Source organism: Syzygium oleosum, unplaced genomic scaffold (genome assembly GCF_021117445.2).
Source record: "Syzygium oleosum isolate NSW1041296 unplaced genomic scaffold, Sole_v2.1 Sole_v2.03, whole genome shotgun sequence".
Classification (NCBI taxonomy): domain Eukaryota; kingdom Viridiplantae; phylum Streptophyta; class Magnoliopsida; order Myrtales; family Myrtaceae; genus Syzygium; species Syzygium oleosum.
This window is the reverse complement of record NW_026607487.1, coordinates 14,646,435-14,664,667: the sequence shown is the minus strand read 5'-3', so window position 1 is coordinate 14,664,667 and position 18,233 is coordinate 14,646,435. Positions and strand designations below refer to the sequence as shown.

General features: G+C 42.1%; 1 protein-coding gene and 1 long non-coding RNA gene across 2 annotated transcripts; both read right to left on the bottom strand.

Annotated features, from left to right (window-relative positions):
- Positions 1-6,100: 6,100 nt before the first annotated feature.
- On the bottom strand, positions 6,101-6,944 carry LOC115664858 (uncharacterized). Its single transcript, XM_030586739.2, has one exon. The coding sequence runs from the start codon at positions 6,777-6,779 to the stop codon at positions 6,429-6,431; it is 351 nt and encodes a 116-aa protein (XP_030442599.1). The 5' UTR covers positions 6,780-6,944; the 3' UTR covers positions 6,101-6,428.
- Positions 6,945-12,705: 5,761 nt separating this feature from the next.
- Positions 12,706-18,231, bottom strand: LOC130137801 (uncharacterized). Its single transcript, XR_008816244.1, has 2 exons — positions 16,698-18,231; positions 12,706-13,138 (listed from the first exon to the last, which is right to left on the bottom strand). It is a non-coding gene; the product is annotated as an uncharacterized LOC130137801 (long non-coding RNA).
- Positions 18,232-18,233: the final 2 nt, after the last annotated feature.

Genomic DNA, 18,233 nt, shown 5'->3' with positions numbered 1-18,233 from the left:
TAGGCTAAGGACTGCCCAAAGTCGCCAGAAAAGTTATACAGATAGGCGATGTAGACCATTGGAGTTTCAAATCGGAGATCATGTGTTCTTCAAGGTATCACCAATGCGAGGGACGTCGCGCTTTGTCAAGAAAGGCAAGCTAAGCCCAAGATATGTAGGACCATTCGAAATCTTGGAGCGAATTGGAGCGTTGGCATATCGTCTAGCATTGCCACCAAGGTTGGCTCAAGTACATGATGTATTTCACGTGTCTATGCTAAGAAAGTATGAACCGGATCCGACCCACGTTTTGAACTACGAAGAGATCGACGTGGATGACAGAGTGTCGTACGTGGAAAGACCCGTGAGAATTGAGGATCGGAAGGAGCAGGTATTAAGAAACAAAACGATTCCCCTTGTCAAAGTAGTGTGGCAACATCATGGGACCGAGGGAGCCACGTGGGAAATCGAAGAGTTGATGCGACACCAATACCCCCATTTGTTTGAATAGTTGGGTTGGATTGTAAATTTCGAGGACGAAATTTTTATAAGGGGGGAAGAGTTGTGACATTCCGAATTTCGACCTATTTTTGGGATTTATAAAACGTGTAATTCGTCAGTGTGCTTATAGTAAAATCTCGCCCGGGAACTGATCACTCCCGGTTATTGTTTTTAAAATTGAGATTTCGCTAGAATCGCACTCGATCGAATTTGACCGTTATTTAGAACCCAAACTTTGGTGTCGAATTTCTCGGAGTTCTAGGACGAAATAAATTGGACGGTGTCGATCGGGTCGTGGCCAACATCGAGATTGTCAGAAATAGTGGAAAAGTGAATTTTCGACCGGGTACGAATTTGGACTAGTAGACCTCCCTCGTTATAATTGGGTTTAATTAATTTGGCATTTGTCTCTTATTATATGCGAGGCTCATTTTAGACAGGTAGATTGTTTTCGATTTTGAATTTGGGCCATCGGATCACATTTAATATTTGAATGAAGTTATTTTTTTTAATTATTATCCTCTCTCTCTCTCTCTCTCCTTCTGCCGCGCCGAAACCCCTTGCCCGCACGTTTCCCCTCTGCTGCGTCCGACCCCCACCCACTCCTTCTCTCTCTCCTTTCTTTTCCCCTTTTTCTTTTCTTTTCCCTTTTTCTTTCTCCCTTTTCTTCTTCTCCTTCGCTGGCTTGCCCCTCCCGAACACGACCGTATCTGCTGCTCTTTCTTGCGCCCGACCGACGCCGGCTTGTCCTCGCCGCCCGCCACCGTCGCCTCGCGCCGTCGCGCCACCCAGCTCCTTCCCTTTTTCCTCCCTCCCGACGCCGGCTGTTTCGCTTGTTTGTGGCGCCGCAACGCCGGCCCGGCCGTGCGCCACCCCGCCGCTGGACCTTTTGTCCGCCGCCGGCTAGCGCCTCACCGGAACCGACTCCGCCGTCCACCTCCAACCGTCACCGCCGCAATCCCAGCCGCCGGAGCAGCCCCAACCAGCCACCACAGTAGTTACCTCCCCTCGCCATGTCCGTTCGTCGCTCGCCGGAGCAACCCGAGGACACCGCGGACCGCCCTCGCCGCCGCCGTCGTCCTCGCGTCGTCGCCGGCGTTAGCCGAGTAAGTTAACTCCTAATCCCGCGTTTAGGGTGTTAAACTTGCTTAGGGTAGTTTAAGTAGTGTTTAGATTAATATTAAGTTTGTCTAGTTACGATTATGTGTTAATTACGGATTAGTGTTTAGTTAATTGTGTTTAGGGTTTAAGTTATTAATTAGTTTATTGTTATTGATTATTATTATTAAATCAATTATTTTCGGAATTTTATATATTATTTTATTAGTTAATATATTAATTCCTAATTAAATATTAATATTTTATTATTAAATAATTAATTTCCGAAAATTAAATGTTATTATTTTCGGAAAATTTCTAGCGTCAAATTGTGATGCCAATGTTGGTTTTCGCCGTATAAGTTGGCGTATTTAGGAAATGATTTGAATGATTTCGATTCGAGGAAATATTTTGACATTTTGGAAAATTAAATTATTTTCGGATATTATTAATTAATTAATTCCGAATTTAATTTATTGTTATTTCGGAAAATTTATAATTTCAAATTATGATTTCTAGCTTGAATGTTGGCGATTTTGCCGCGTATTGTCGTATTAAATTGATTTTATGGTAAATTGTTTGATCGAAAGTTTCCGTGGAAAAATTTATGAGACTTTTGGAATTAAATTATTTTGTTCTGTTATGCCAAGTAATGTTAGTGATACTTTGTGGTTGATATTCGTGTTTGATATCGAAGATTGAAAGAATTGATTGACTGTTTGCATGTGTGGCCATTTGGTATTATTGTATGACATCGAGGAGAGCACGATTCATGTATGCATGGGCTAATTGAGAAGATAATAATTGGCCGGAATGCTTGTGTGCTCGTGTGGTCACACGTTAAAGCCGTCTTGCTGTGTATCGCTTGACGTTGCCCGATTTATCGGATGCCTGGGGGATAATCTGGAGTGCCGATACCCCGGATGCCTTGTCGTGGCCCGAGGCCGGACTCGATGCTCCTTACGGGATACCATCTTACTGTGTATCGTTTGATGTTGCCGTATTGGAATGCCGTCATCCTGTGTATCGTTTGACGTAGCCGTGCCCGACGGGGCGGGACGGAGCCCGGTTTTTACCGGTAGACCGCCATCTTGCTGCGTATCGCTTGATGTGTGGTGGCCCCGAGGGGGGCGTAATAATTGGAATACGTGTGATGCATAGTGCTTGATTATGGGGTAGAAACTGCTAGGCATGGTATGGGACGTGCCCAAGCGGGTTTTGCCTTATAATCGAGACACGCGCGACTGTGTTGCATTAATGCATGGAAAATCTCGTTAAATGCTTCGAGTATGTGACATATGCATTTCATCAACGTGTGTACCAAGGCGAGGTGAGGATGCCTGTGGTTGTTAATGATGTTGTTGTCGCCGTTTCGCCTGTTTAGGGACCCCCGTGCGAGTTGGCCTCCTAAGCGGGGCTTAGGCCGTTAACTTATTGAGATTTTATCTCATTTGTTGTTGTTAAACCTTTTTCAGGACCTTAGCTTGTCGTTGCTTCTTATGCGGTTTGGAGTACCGCAGTTTTTGGTTGGTCCTTGAGGGTTAGGCCTGGAAGCTGATCTTTTGGATGGAGTAGATTAACCCTAACCTTTGTCTTTTGCTGGTCTTTGTGGAAATGCCCGGAGTGGGCCTGTAAGTATGTTCCCAGGGGTTAATCAAGTGAATATTAAAATGACTTTTGTTATGTCTAGTTTTCCTATGCTATCCCTGCTTATTATTGTTGTCCGGGAATTGTTGTGTTCGCTTCCGCATGCGTACTAAAGGATAAAATGAAGGGTCAGTGACGGGTCCTGGGACGTCGCATTTTAACGACCGTAGCGGGATGTCGTGCGCCTGCGGGGTTCGGGGCGTGACACTCGCAGCCCTCGGCTAGCTTTGAGCAAGGGCCGCGGCCATCGACAGTAGCTGGCGAGGGCTCTTAGGTCCTCATCTAGTGGTCAGTAATGGTTGTCGAGCCTCAGCCGATAGCCCCTATCGGGCCCTTAATCATAAAAAAAAGTAAATAAAGGAATAAGAAAAAGATGGAAAAGAAAGAAAATAAGAATAAAAGGTTCAAAAAAATATTTAAATATTTTAAATCGTAAATTAGAAGGAAGGAGAGGATAGGAATAAGGTGATGAGTAGCCGAGCCGCGACGATACGCAATCATTTAAACTTTTTCACGTTTGCCAATTCAGTTTTAAACTCGGTAAGTGAGCTCGAGATCGAATGAGGGCAAGAGAACATGAAAAGAGAGTCATAGAGATGGATTGTGTCTAAGTAAGTTATAATCCAATTTATGATCCATTTAACACTCATATTATGTTTAAACCTATTTATGACCCATTTACTAAATATAATTAATTCATATAACAACTCAACCCATCATATATATATATATATATATTAAGAAATGGGTTTTGATACATCTAGACTCGTCTATATAAGGCAAGCCTCACTCTCTAAGTGCATATGATATGACTACCCATATCTATCATGCAATGGACTTATCTCAATCCCCGTTTTTCTTAGAACTTCTATCAAACCCTCGCCTAAGTATACTTTTAATAGATGGTAAGTTGATAGATTCCGATATCACCCTAAAGCTTCTACTAGCTAGAAGGTAAAAAATGCATGAATCTTATGTTCGTCACATTTTTATCACGCTACAGAATTTTGCTGTCTTGCCTTGTGGGAGAGGGCTGCAGGCCATACTGTGATGAACAAGTATTTGACTCTCGCATTATATAGGAGCTATGTAGCTCCAACCCATTAGGCGAAGTACAATTCATGATAATGAAATCATAAATGCGCAAATATATATATTCAGATGTAAATTGATGTTAGTGTCATTTAGGGCGGTAATGATGCAATATAGATACTTAAGAAAATATCCCACATCAAATTTTCTTCATGGGTTCAATACAGATGGCACATATTCATAGTAACGTGTAAATATAAGTAAATGCTAATTAGATATAAATCAGGATAAAAATATCACATGTGCCATAACTTTCGTATGACGCTCACTTGAGCGTCATAACTTTTTTTTCTACCACTTAAGTACCGTAACTTTTTTAAAACATTCACTTGAATGCTACAACTTTCAATCGATCACTTAAGTGTCAAATTATTAAAAAAATGTTCATCCATGTGTTGTAAATCTACCACAACAAAGCACTTGAGGTGAACATTTTTAAATAGTTATAGTACTCAACTGATCGATTGAAAAGTTATATGAAACTCAAGTGATTGAAAAAAAAAGTTATAGCACTCGAGTGAGTACCGTACATAAATTATAGCACTCAAGTGATAAAAAAAATTATAATACTTAAGTGAGTGCCATACGAAAATTTTAACACTTGTGGTGTTTTTTTCCTGATATATATCTTACCGGTTTACCATTGATGAGAGCGAATATGTTTAAAATGAGTTTATAAAATCATTAAATTTGTATGGATTGATTGAATTTTCGAAAGATAACTATCTCATTTGATTTTTCGAAAGATGAGATTGTACTCTTCGATCCATGCAACGCACGGCCACCTCCGAAATCCAATTCAAAGTTTGTGACTTGAGATATTTTAGCCGGACACGAGTTGTTAGGTAACCTCTGTGACCTGTCCAATCTAAGCGATTTTTTTTTTGTATCACTAAGCAGTCGAGGAGTGTATTCCATCTTCCTCGTGCATCGTGCAACCCACACAAAGCCATAGTATAGTCAATCTCACAGTATGCAAAGCTCGATTTTACACTGCAGCGTCAGTGAGCTTATGGTGGTCAATGTGGAGAAATCAGATCAGATTTTGGTATGTTCCGGAATCATGAACGAGTCCATCACATTCTAGGGCTACTTCAACATAGGTTTACTCCAATATAGACAGACAACGCCCCACATCAAGCATTGATTTCTCACGAAATGGGGCAGTTGATATTCTTTTATCTTTTTCTTATGGATAATCCCAAAGGACATCTGAATGAATCACACTTTACTTCTTCTGGGAAGATAGGGTACCCCCTCTGGGAGAGCCAACGAGTACAGAGTGATGCAATTCACCAGGAGATGCATCAAAAGGACAAGCCACTTCAAAACAAAACCCCGAGTTGTAAAGCTCAGAAAAAGGGAAAAGAGTTTTACTGAATTGCGCCAGAAATAGCCTTTTCCTCCTCCTTCATCGTTTTTTACTTTATTTACTCTTGAAGGAAAAGCTTCCTAGAAAGAATCCAAGGAAAAGATGGGTTGAAAAGATGGCAGGTTTCTTTTCTGATGAATAGAAGATTGCGATCTTCCTTGACAACACTCTGTGCGGCCCAAGTACAGGGCGCACACAGTGAAATCGCCTCCGCTTCCAAGCTTGATTTTTGAGGAGGTAATTATTTTGTTCCATTTTTTGTTGCCGGGTACAGACCGATGGATAGCATTTTGACATGAGGCTTTAGCTAGGTATTGCGTTTCTGCCACTCTTCTTCTTCTTCTTCTACCACCCAAAGGGCCACCAAAAGGGGCCAAATAAATAAGAAAATCTAAAGATGCAAGCAAGAAGTCACCTGGAAGATCTCGTAAATACAAAGAAAAAATGAGTGCCCATGTAAGTTGTACTGTGGAAACTGATCAATTCTCGAACTTCTTTCTCTGTACACATCAGGAACCTCTCTCCAGATATTTCTGGATCCTCCTCAGTCGAGAAAACGAACCCAAAAAGGGTTTGGAAATGCCAAAATACCCCCGGTTTTCCCTCCATTGACTTACTAGGAGCCCAGCTTCCAGATGAGAAAATCGTGGGTATTTTGGGTACTCAATAACAAAATTCAAGAAACTGATGGAACAGAGAAAGAAGAAACACGCAGAGAGAGAGAAGGAACACTTGGGGATCAATTGTGGAGAGGATCTGGGCAACTGGGCACTCTTCTCTTGCTCTCTTCAAGAACCGACGATGAGTCAGTGGGACTCGCGTTGCGTCTTCCATCGAAGTACTTGTGCAACAACTCTTGCTTGGTCTTCTTGTGCGAGCCCACCACTTGCGATTGGCTCGTCGTCATCTTCTCCGTCACGATCAAGCCGACGCCGCCGCCGCCGATTCTCCCGGGCATCAAGCGCATGGCGTCGGCTCTGCAATCCCGAAGGACGCATGCGGGGAGCAGCAGGAGCAGGATCATCAACAGCTGAAGCAGCACCAGAGAAGGGAGCGCCGGTCGTCTCTTGGTGCGAACGGGAGGCGGCATCGTTTCGATGCGCTCATAAAGTCAACAACAAAGCCCAAGCCGGTCGCTAGTGCCTCGCTGTAGGATAATGAGGAGTTTGAAAGATTCTTGAAAAGCTAAAAAGATTCAAGCTTCGGCGGATCTTACGGCGCCCTTTTGACAAAATTTTCTTCTCTCTGATTTCTTGTGCAACAAAATGCAGAAACTCACACACACACACACACACACAGTCTCACTCTCTCTCTCTCTCTCTCTCCTTCTCCAGGCTATAATGTAGCACCGGTCGACAAAGAAGTGACTGCTATTTTGGAAGAGAGAGAGAGAGAGAGAGAGAGAGAGGGAGGATGATAAGCTAAGTTGTCCCATGGATTACGGGGACCCACGTGATGAAAAATTATATAAACTAGCAGTATTAGCGGCATATGTTAGAGAAAACTAAGGATTATGAAAAGCATAATTTTGGAGCACTTAACAAAACATTAAGATACTGAAAAATTCTGTCATTTTCTATCCAACAACTCCTTTTCTTCGCTAATTAATATTCCGGAGATCCAATATTCTTCATTCCATATATTCCATTAAGTACCTTTTCACATGACCAAATTATGGTGCTCAAAATGTCAAGACAGGCATGCACCATCCACCTCATATTTTAAGCCCGGCATTTAATATTTTTGAGCTCGCTTTTCTCGAGTAGAAAGTTCACAAACTTTTTTTACAGTCGTTTTTTACAATTTCATTACAATATCAATTCCCCCCTTTGGGACTTAAAAAAGTGTGAGCTCTAAAAAGCAGACTTTGTTTGTCTTGGGCACCTTCAAAAAGGTTTAGATGTCGGTGATGTAATAGCGAGAAGACTGTACTTGTCTCGGTTTTTTTTCCATTCTCTTTTTCGCCCCCAAATACATATAAGTAATCATTTTTAGTAGGGTATATAATAATTATGTATGCTATTATTTCGAAACCCGTCTCATCCATTCTCGACATTTCCGCAAGCTCCTATCCTAAATTAATGAAACGCCCTTGTGGAATTATTAGGTGCATCAACGACTTTTGCTACCCTATATTCTCTCAATGTCCACGTCTCTATAACTAATCACCCATCTTATATGTGGAAAAAGACGTGTGTTTTATTTAAAATTTTATTTTTGGCAAGAGTTGAAATCCCTTTTGCTGACGCTGACGATGTGGGTGATATATTACTGACAACATACTAGCGTCACTAAAAGAGATTCGATTGATCATACATTAACTATAGCACGTATCTTAGCATCGACTCAGAAACAAGTCGATAGAGGCCGAGACTAACTTCCTCTTACGGATCGAATGGAGACTTAAGTCGGCGCATCCTTAGGCTTTGACGATCGAGTCGTTGGCAAAGGAAAAACATCAAGCCTATTTAGAAACACGCTCATATGTTCGTCGGAGGAAAAACATCGATGACTGTATCCCGAATCAAGCAATCAAGGTGGCCGAAACTAGGGTTGAGTAATGTACGTTCATTTCGGAGCATCGACACGATCGAATAATGCATACGTCAGTACTGTATCATTACATTCGTAAGGAACGACACCAATCGACTAACAAACACTCCCTTGTCATTCCAAACTAGAGGTTTAAGAATCTGGTGTGATTCAAGTTTCATTCCCTCATTGAAGCCCTAGACTGGACCTCGTGCGTATGACTGTTGTCCGAATACCTCATCATAGTTCCCTTTCCTGTACGCCATCAACGAATCAAAATTATAAATGGGACCCTTCTTTTCAAATGACCAAGTCTTCCCAAAAGATTTCACGAAAGAAGAAGAAGGAAAAAAAAGAAAGAAAGACACCAAGCCCCATCCATCTTTGTCACTTTTATGAGCATTTTCAAGAACGTACACATCGCACGCGCCTATGATCTGTCCTAGAAATTAATTTCTGTCCCTCTTATTTATGTTTATTCAATTTTTTGGTACAATGTCCATGTCCGTATTCTCATTTATTAATTTAATCGTCAATAAGTTATTGAATAAGAGCATGCAATTTAGACAAGAGTCGTGCAAGTAAAGGTTGGAGGGGGAGGCCCGGGAATCCCGGCACGGTGCTTGACACCCTCGTGTCGACGTATACAGTGTGTTGCATAACGAAGGCAAAGGTTTAAACAAAGGGTTCGTACTAAGGTTTTACCAAGTTTTGATGCAATCTTGTGATTTCCCCCTCGTTTGAGAAGAACCCAAATCGTCCTTTCAATGGCAACCAATGGGTATTACCACATGATTTTCCCCTGGGACTTTCAAAATTGCAAAAAGTGGGTTTGACCCAGCTCGCGTCTGAAATCTTTGGTTTTGACTTATGTGAATATCTTAGCTTATTTTGGAGGACGTTTGGTCGATTAAAAAGGATTGTTTAGCTCGATTCGGACAGAAAGTGCCGGTGGAAAAAGTACGGCGGCAATTAATTAGCCTAAGCTCGGTTTCGCATCGAAAGTACGCTTGTATAATTAAATGGTGATTTGAGTTTTATACTGTGCAAAATAGCTATAGAGTCCCACGAAATAATTTATATATACGGACCAGGGAAATCAGAAAGAAAATTGTGTAAATAAAAGAATCCCGTGGAGCGTCATTGGAGTCGAGGTTTCAATTTTTCTCGAATCGGATCGAGCTTGCCCCAAACCGAACCACCCTTGTTGTAGTTGCGAATCTCAGACTTCAAAGAATTGGTTGAGTATGGATGAGCGTTTATTTATTTTTTCTGATGCAATGGACCCCTCGAGGTTTCAATTTTTCTCGAATCGAATCGAGTGCGCCCCAAACCAAACCGCCCTTGCTGCAGTTGCGAATCTCGGACTTTAAAGAATTGGTTGAGTGGACAAGTGCTTATTTGTTTTTTCCTGATGCAATAGACCCGCGTTTAAATCGCAGGGTTTCTCACTCGATATGAATTTGGGGCCGCATCAGTCGACTTTTAGCTGGAGTCTCATGGGATGCAAGTTGATAGGTCAGTCGAAAGTGCCCCGAAGTGCACGATAGAAAGTTAAATCGTATACGCTTGTGGTCTTGACACATCAAATCAAATATCATGAGTTTGGGAATGACTCCCAAATATCTGTCGTTGCCACCTACATTTGAGACTAGTAAATGCTGGTGAAAGCCCCCGCTATGTGCCATGCAATTTACTTATTGTTTTTGGATCGATGGCTAGCTGGGACAAGGTACAATCTCACATGTCGATGGGTATGTGCAGTAGCATCACGTGCAAAACCCTCACGGATCCCAATGACTCGAGCCGAAAATATAGAGATTTAAGACCGCACCTTATCATGTGCATCTTCCTCTAATTGCCACGCAATTATCCTGTTAATACCTGTCATTAATAATCGTTAATTAGAAGCTAGTTTTGTCATTCTTGTAATATTTTTCCATGCTCAAAATTTGTTAAAAAGAGTTAAAAAAAAAGCAAATGGAGTGATGAACTAGACCCGCTGAACTCTCCGGGGTTTTGCCTTCTGTAAGTGTTGATAGTTGCTTTTAGCTGGCCACTCACGTTAACAGTATCAAGAAAAAACGAGATGATAATCGAGTTTAAGGAAAGGTCATTTCTTCACGTGGATTGACCAGGCCAAGAACTGCATGGCATCGAATGTGTTTTTAACCACGTCTCTTGAGCTGCTGTAACTCCTGTATTATTTACCACCGGCAATATCGTTTTTCACTTTCCTTCTCCTCAGTCACAAGAGGAGGAGAAAACTGGGAGAACCCATCTTCCGAGGCACGTGATCCAGGGAGAGCGTGAGGAGGACGCGCTGTGGATGAAGAAATGACCGCCAGAGGGATTGAAGCAGAAGAAGAAGCTTTTGAACTCGAGGATTGTCTCAAGGAAAAGGGTTGAAAAGAAAGCGGCCAGCTTATTAAATTTTGCTTTTGGGCGGGTGTGCGTGCGTTGCTGGAAAGGCAAATCCTAGTCTCCTCAGGCAAAACAAAGATACAATAAGATAAAACCAAAGTTGAAATGAATGTGGTTGTATGAAGTGGAGGGATGGTGCTCTCTGAATTCAATGAAAAGGTTGCCAACTCTTCCGCTGATCTTTCACTTCGGCTGACTTAAATGCCGGCTTTGATTGGGTCTTGCCCTTTTCTCTTTGACCCTTTTGCACTCTGCAATCCCCTTCCTCTGTCCCGTTGCGTTTGCCCTCTTCTCCTTGCCCTTTTCCTCTCTCTCTCTCTCTCTCTCTCTCTCTCTCTCTCTCTCTCTCTATCAAAAAGTAAAAGAAAGAAGGAACATTAAAGAAGGTACTGAATCTGCTTTATGCATGGTGTGGTATTTACAATGAGATACATTTTCGTAGTGGGGTAGGATTGGATGGTTCTATTCGAAATAGAGAATTTCAACCTGCGGTGAAGTGAATATTTGGTGGGCTTTGGTAGATGCAACTGGCTTTTGGTATAGTCCAATCTTGATGCTACTTCAATTGGTTTCTCAAGATTTAATTTTTGCTGGGTATGAGCACTGCGGTTACGCGATAATTCCTCACGTAATACTCATCTGAGCTAGATGGATTGCGGTGGGAAAAAAATTTGGGGAGTAAGTAGACTTAAATCATGAAAATCCAGTGACCTGACCCAAGTCTAAGACAATGCACGAGGATAAGAGTTTGCTGCTTGTCTCTGCCAAACATTACTGTTTGTCTTAAGAAATTCCTAGCTGGAGAAGTGAAGCGGTCTTAAATTGGACCTTTGAAGTGAAAGAAAAGGGTCGACCAAAAAAAAAAAAAAGAAGTGAAAGAAAAGGGACTCCTTTAAGATGATGGACGTGCCCAAACAGGGAGGTATAGCTCCCGGTGTCATTCAATACTCGCTAATGAACTCCTGGCAGCCAAATTGATACTTAGAGAATACGAACTATTCTGTGTAGTCTTTGACTACTGAATTATATGAATTCCGGCGTTGTATCCAAAAAGCAGTCTTGATTTAACCCCGTGACATCAAGATGTTCATCGTCGGTGGGGGCAAATGAACCTAGAAAGAAATCCCTCCGACATCGGATGGCACAAAGGCAAGGCGTGCAATAGGCCAAACTGCTAAGATTACTTGCAAAAGGCTAGCGGAAAATATGCATCAAATATTTGATTTATATGTTTCTGAAAGCGGGTTGGCACGTGTGTTCTTATAGAAAGGCATTGACATTGATTCAAAGGACAGGGTCGCGATAACCTTGCTTGGTACACTCAGTTCTTTGATAAACATTTTCTTATTGCAATCTTAGGCTGATATGCTGTTTGACTGTCCTAACACTAGCTTTGGTCACGTCCCATAATCTTGAAAATGCAAGATTCCGCGATGAATTGGTGATCATAGCACCATACATCAGCACTAGATGGATTGAAGACTTACAGCTATTTAGACCCCGATTGAGCTGATTCTATGCATACCCAGTCATCCCAACATCTGAGATTGATCGAGTTGCATTATGATTCGCCTTTTTTTTTTCCAGCCTTCGTCAAAGTACATATAGCAGTAGATATTGATAAAGCATTCCTGTTGCTACGATAAGAACAACCACCACTTTGGTGACAAAAACTCCTCTTCAGAGCGTCCCCCAGTAGATGTTTTGGGCACATATAAGTCCCCTATACTTGGTTTGACGAACATTTTCGTTTTGCTGCTTGAGCAATATGCTTCTGCTTATGGAGGAGTGGCTCTCTGCACACATGTTAAGGCTAAAACATCAAATTGTTCATCGTGTTGTTTTATGCTGCTAAAATGTTCAACGGGTCGAGAGGAATTTGCAGTGACCATTTTCAAGAGTTGGGATCCAGGATGTATTTTCTCTTAAGTTTGACAATCAACAGGTAGACACTTTTAATTAGGGATTGCCTATTTTGCTTGGCAACGGCAACTAGATTGGGCTAGAAGTCGCCTGCTGGTCAATTTTTCGGAATTACTCCTTGGTTTCTCAAGATAAAATGACTAGAAGAGATCATGCTATTGCATATTTGAACAAGATTCAAGGATCTGCATGTCAACGATATCACAATTCTAGTGCATCTTAGGTTTAAACTTAATCGACTTCTTTGGGGTCAAACACGAAATATTGTGTCTGAAAATCTTAACATGTGCTGCTACATGCATGAAATGAAATAGGCAGCTCAGGAATTTTGTTGTGATTTACGGCACCAATCTTCTCATGCCGCCTTTTTCTAAATAAAGATAAAAAAGGAGAAAGAGGGTGATTAAATTAGAATTCTCTCCAAGAACACACCGATTTGAAGCAGTCGTCATCAGCGGTTCGCTTGAAAGAGAACAAGAAAGCACCCCCTCCATATCCTACCGATATCGGAGTTGTGGACCCAATATGTGTAGCATCTGCGCACTCATCTTCAACTATCATCCCCTTCAACTATCACAATATATGATTTCCATCAGTCTAATTCAGCATGGCCGATTTATAGATCAAACACTGATGTTAAACAGATATCTAACGCACCATCTCTCACAATTGCAGTGAGAAACCGGACACTAATGACTCATCCACGAGAAGGGAAACACAAAGTAATACTCATTCCGCATGCACAGAGCACCGAGACAGAACAGAAGGATTATCATCTAGCAATTGTTGATCCCTATATCAGGATTCACTTTTGGCCGGTGCAGAGAAATGCAACAGAGCATACTGTCATCACTTCTATCCACAGAATAAACCAACGTTGCCAGCCTCAATCAACAAATTTTACTGCTTCCCCTTAGATATCATCAGTTATACTCCTGTCTGAAGATAGTCATCAAGATTGCCTGCCACAATCTTGGTTGGCACTGTGCTTAAAAACTTGCAGCAACTCTGGAGTCTGTATGGTCCTATTGGGGTGACAAAATAAAAAAGCAATTTTCTAAAGCTTTTTGTTATTGGATTCATGGCAATCATCTCATCGTTCATTGACACGTCCAGTTACTAACTAGCTATTGCCCCCATCAGGACAGATATGATGCAGTGTGATCATCTTGTGGTTTATCCGCACTACCCCTGCTGCTGTATCGCAGCAAGACAGGTGATCCATCAAGAAGGGTCTACATTATGCCGTCGTCATCGAGGAGAAATCTGCAAGTTGAATTCAACAGGGAAAAAGTGATCGACTTGATTGTTTGCTCTTGGCAATTAGACAACATTTGTGAGTTCCATAATGCATCAATCTGAAAACACAGAATTCCGAGTTTTATTAAGTTGAAGAAAGTAGCAAACATTTCACATTGAAACTCAAGGGGACCGAGGAACATCTTTTACTTCTACGAATCTCCTGCCTTCTTGTCCTTCAAATGAAATGCTTCAATCCACGATGTTTGGAAGGAAAAGAACAGAGTACTCTCCAAGGTAGAAAAGTTGTTGCCGCAATTTTCCTTTCGGTTCGAGCTGCCATTGAAGCACTTAAATGTGATGGGAAGAAAGTGATTGATGCTGAATTCAGTAAATCATGTGAAAAATGGAGAATCAGATTCTAGCTTGGTAACTGAATTCGAGTGTTGTTGCTCTGAGAACGTCTTCGTGATAGTAGTAGAATGTAGTCTTTTATCTTCTCCTAGGTAGTGTACAGCTGATTGGGGGGAAAAGTGCCAAAAAAGTCCTAAACCTTTTGCATTGGTGCCAATTGAGTCCTAAACCTTTTTTTGATGCCAATTGAGTCCTAAACCTTTTGCATTAGTGCCAATTTAGTCCTAAATCTTTTTTTTGTGTCAATTGAGTCCTAAACCTTTTGCATTGGTGCCAATTCAGTCCTAAACCTTTTGTCTTTGTACCAATTCAGTCCTTCCGGTCAATTTTGGCCGGATTTTGCTGACGTGGATGCCGACCGGCCGGTCACCGGCGCTGACGTGGACAACTTTAATTATATTTTAATATTTTTTTGAATTTTTATTAATTTTTTTTTTTTTTTTTTTTTTCTCTCCCCTCCTTCTAGCCGGTCGCCGGAACGGCGACCAGGCGGTGGCCAGAGGCCGGCACCGGCGAGGCTCGACCTCGCCGGATCTGGCGAGGTCGAGCCTCGCCCAGCGCGAGGCCGCCCTCACCGGCGGCTGGGCGAGGCAAGACCTCGCCAGATCTGGCGAGGTCGGGCCTTGCCTAGCCATGGTGAGGCTTGCCTTCGCCGTCGCTGGCGAGGGCGAGCCTCGCCGGTGGTGGGCGAGGCCCGACCTTGCCGGATCTAGCGAGGTCGAGCCTCGCCGGCGGCTGGGCGAGGCACGACCTCGCCGGCGGTTGGGCGAGGCACGACCTCGCCCGGCCGCGAAGCCGCCCTCGCCCGGTGGCCGGCGTGGGCGAGCCTCGCCGGCGCCGGCCTCTGGCCACCGGCCGGTCGCCGGACCGGCGACCGGCTGGAAGGAGGGGAGAGAAAAAAAAAGAAAAAAATTATAAAAATTCAAAAAAATATTAAAATATTATTAAAGTTGTCCACGTCAGCGCCGGTGACCGGCCGGTCGGCGTCCACGTCAGTAAAATCCGACCAAAATTGATTGAAAGGACTGAATTAGCACAAAGACAAAAGGTTTAGGACTGAATTGGCACAAATGCAAAAGGTTTAGGACTCAATTGGCACAAAAAAAAGGTTTAGGACTAAATTGGCACCAATACAAAAGGTTTAGGACTGAATTGGCACAAAAAAATAATTTAGGACTAAATTGGCATCAATACAAACGATTTAGGACTTTTTTGGCACTTTTCCCGTCTGATTGGGTTGTTTGGATGGTCTGTTGGCACCTTTATTTGGTCTAACTTGGCTGTGCTTGAAGAGTTAGTTGCAACATTGGCTTGTAAGGGGCTTAGCCACCCCTCTCTCGGTTGGGCAAAAAGATTTTATAGCTTATCCAAAACAGAACACCAACGATTGCTCTGAAGCTAGAATGTCTTCTATGGCCGCGTTTAAGGCAACGCAAAGACTTTTAAGTTAAAAGGTTTTTTCGAAATGGAATTGCGTTTAGTAAAGTGTAATTGGAAAGTGTCTTGGAATTTAATTGTTATTTGAAAAAATTTACACTTGTTAAGGATTCTAGTTATATATTTTAAATAATAATAAATAACTAAAAAGAAAATTGAACTACCGACGAACTAGATCTGTCATCGGCGGCCGTCCTCGAGATTACATGATCTCAGGCGAGGGTCACTTGGGATCGCGCAACCCGGGCGAGTCAGCGCCCCGTCGCACGACCTCTGACAAGTCGCATCTCAAACTCGGCTACGCTAACTCCGTCGACTAGGGCTCGAAATCGAGCAAGAGCGTCATGTGACCCTTGGCCGGTGTCATGCGAGCCTCGCGTGTACCTCGGCAACCGTTGACCCTTGTTGACACTCAACCCTTGACGATCAATCACGTTGCCTTGGTTCAAAGAGAGGGACAACGAGCGGTGGGAGAGATGAACAGTGTTCCTTCAGGGGTAAAAGAGGAATCAGAAAATTGGTAAGGGCAAAACAGGAACAAAAATTTTCATTAATTATCGGCTCCAATATTTCAAAAATGCTAAATGCACAATGCTGATGGCCAGTGGCTTTGAGATAAAGGCCATCGCAAGACTTCCAAATGTGCCCCAAAAAATAGTTACCAAACAGTTTTGGCATTTGCCCAAGAGTGTCTAGAGGTTCAAAGGGCTCTAGAAACATCTCAGCATTCAACATCTTCTCTTCTGGTTGCTATATAGAGATTGAACCTCGGTAGGAAGTTGTATTTCCCTATCCTGTAGCATTCCTTTAAAAGTATTTCATACAGAGAAAAGTATCTTAGCAAGTATTTTGCAAGTATAGGAGCACACTGATCATGCAACACTTAAAACTCCTCACTCCATATATAGTAGATGGAGGAGCTCCAAGCAAGGTTTGTCAGAATTACCCTTAAACTCTTTTGATTCCAAGTAACTGAGAGCATTCATTCGACCAAGCCTTAGCTGGCCTTAGGCAAATTAAACAAAGAAAGAACACTTACCCAAATTTGTCTTCAGAAAGAGCATTGGAAAAGTGAATGCTCTCTTGTTTCATCTTCCTTCTCTCACAGCAGACAAGCACCCATCAATTGAACACTGCCATTCATCCTATCTTGGATCTGCATTCTATGTAAAGTAGCAAGCCTTTTGATAAGAGCGTGCTTCAGAACACTGGGCCTAAAGCATATGAGTTTGTGCCGCTAAACCTTGGCCACCCGGAGGGCTTAGTAACGTCCAGGCTTCTTTTTTATTCAACTTCCCATGATGAGCACCAAGGAATTTTACCAGATCCACAGCATTAGACCTGGGGAATATAACTCCACGGACAGCAACTTGAATGGCAAGTAGATCCTCAGATATGGGAGAAGGCCAGATCCAACCAAAGTTCCCTCTGTTACAGCAGCCACCTTAGCATTCTTTTGAATATCTGAGTCTACAGAACTCTAGAAGGAAATCTATCTACCAAGATCCCCAAGGGGTGCCAGTTATCCAATCATTAGCAGACGTAGCGTTTATTATCATACTATACCTCTTATCTTTAAGCTTAGGGATGCTTTTCATTTTGGCTTCATTGGCCTTTCTCAAGCTCATTGCTCCTTTCATAATTTGGCCAATGACATTTGTTATCAGTAGTTCCTACCCTTATGTTTTGGAAAATCGCCTTAGATATAATAATTAGATCAAAGCTAACACTTACGAACACATCATCTTTTTCGATCTTACTACATTGGTTTTGATACTCAATGAAGTCGAATCTATCAGAGATATTGTCATGTCATCATCTCCAATTTCTTCCCCGGCTACGTTGGCATGAAAAGTGAATCGTTAGCTTGTTATTACTAACAATAACAACACAATTAGTGTCCTTGTTCTTAACATTTGAAAATTCCTCCACCAAATACGTATTTCCTCTTCCATTAGAGCAAATCTTGAAGACGATAACGCATGTTGTAACTTGATTAGTCCAAGGGATCAGTTCATTCTAAATAATAGACAAAAGGGTAAATGAAAATTCAACTAATAAGCAAGATAGTTAAGATATAGAATCATTTGACGCACCTTCTCATCAAGAAGAACCATATCATTACTTACTAGTTTCCTAGTTTCTGGGATTAACTACATTCCACAGCATGTAAAGTCATACTTTAATCCTAATTTCATCTGAAACAACCTTTAAGTTTTCTAATAGTTTGTTTTTTTTTTCTTTTTAATCTTTGTTGACGAAACGATATCTATGATGACCACAAGAACATTAAACTTTTCGGTGAAATGGCTTTCAAAATAAAGAGTTCAGTTCACCACTTAGCATGAAGCATGGAAAATCATATGGTGATAGTTTGCAAGGAGGCGTTTGACAATCTGCGAACTCGCCTGACAACTCTTCTTCCTGTTTTTCCCAAAGACTAAAAGGGAAACAAAAGGGTAACCATATTTCTGGAAATCACCTGATACCAATACCATCTCTCTCCAGTCTCCCCTTCTACTCTTGACCATCTCTAGGCTACTATCGCAAGCGAACGCCACTCCAGACACCCTTT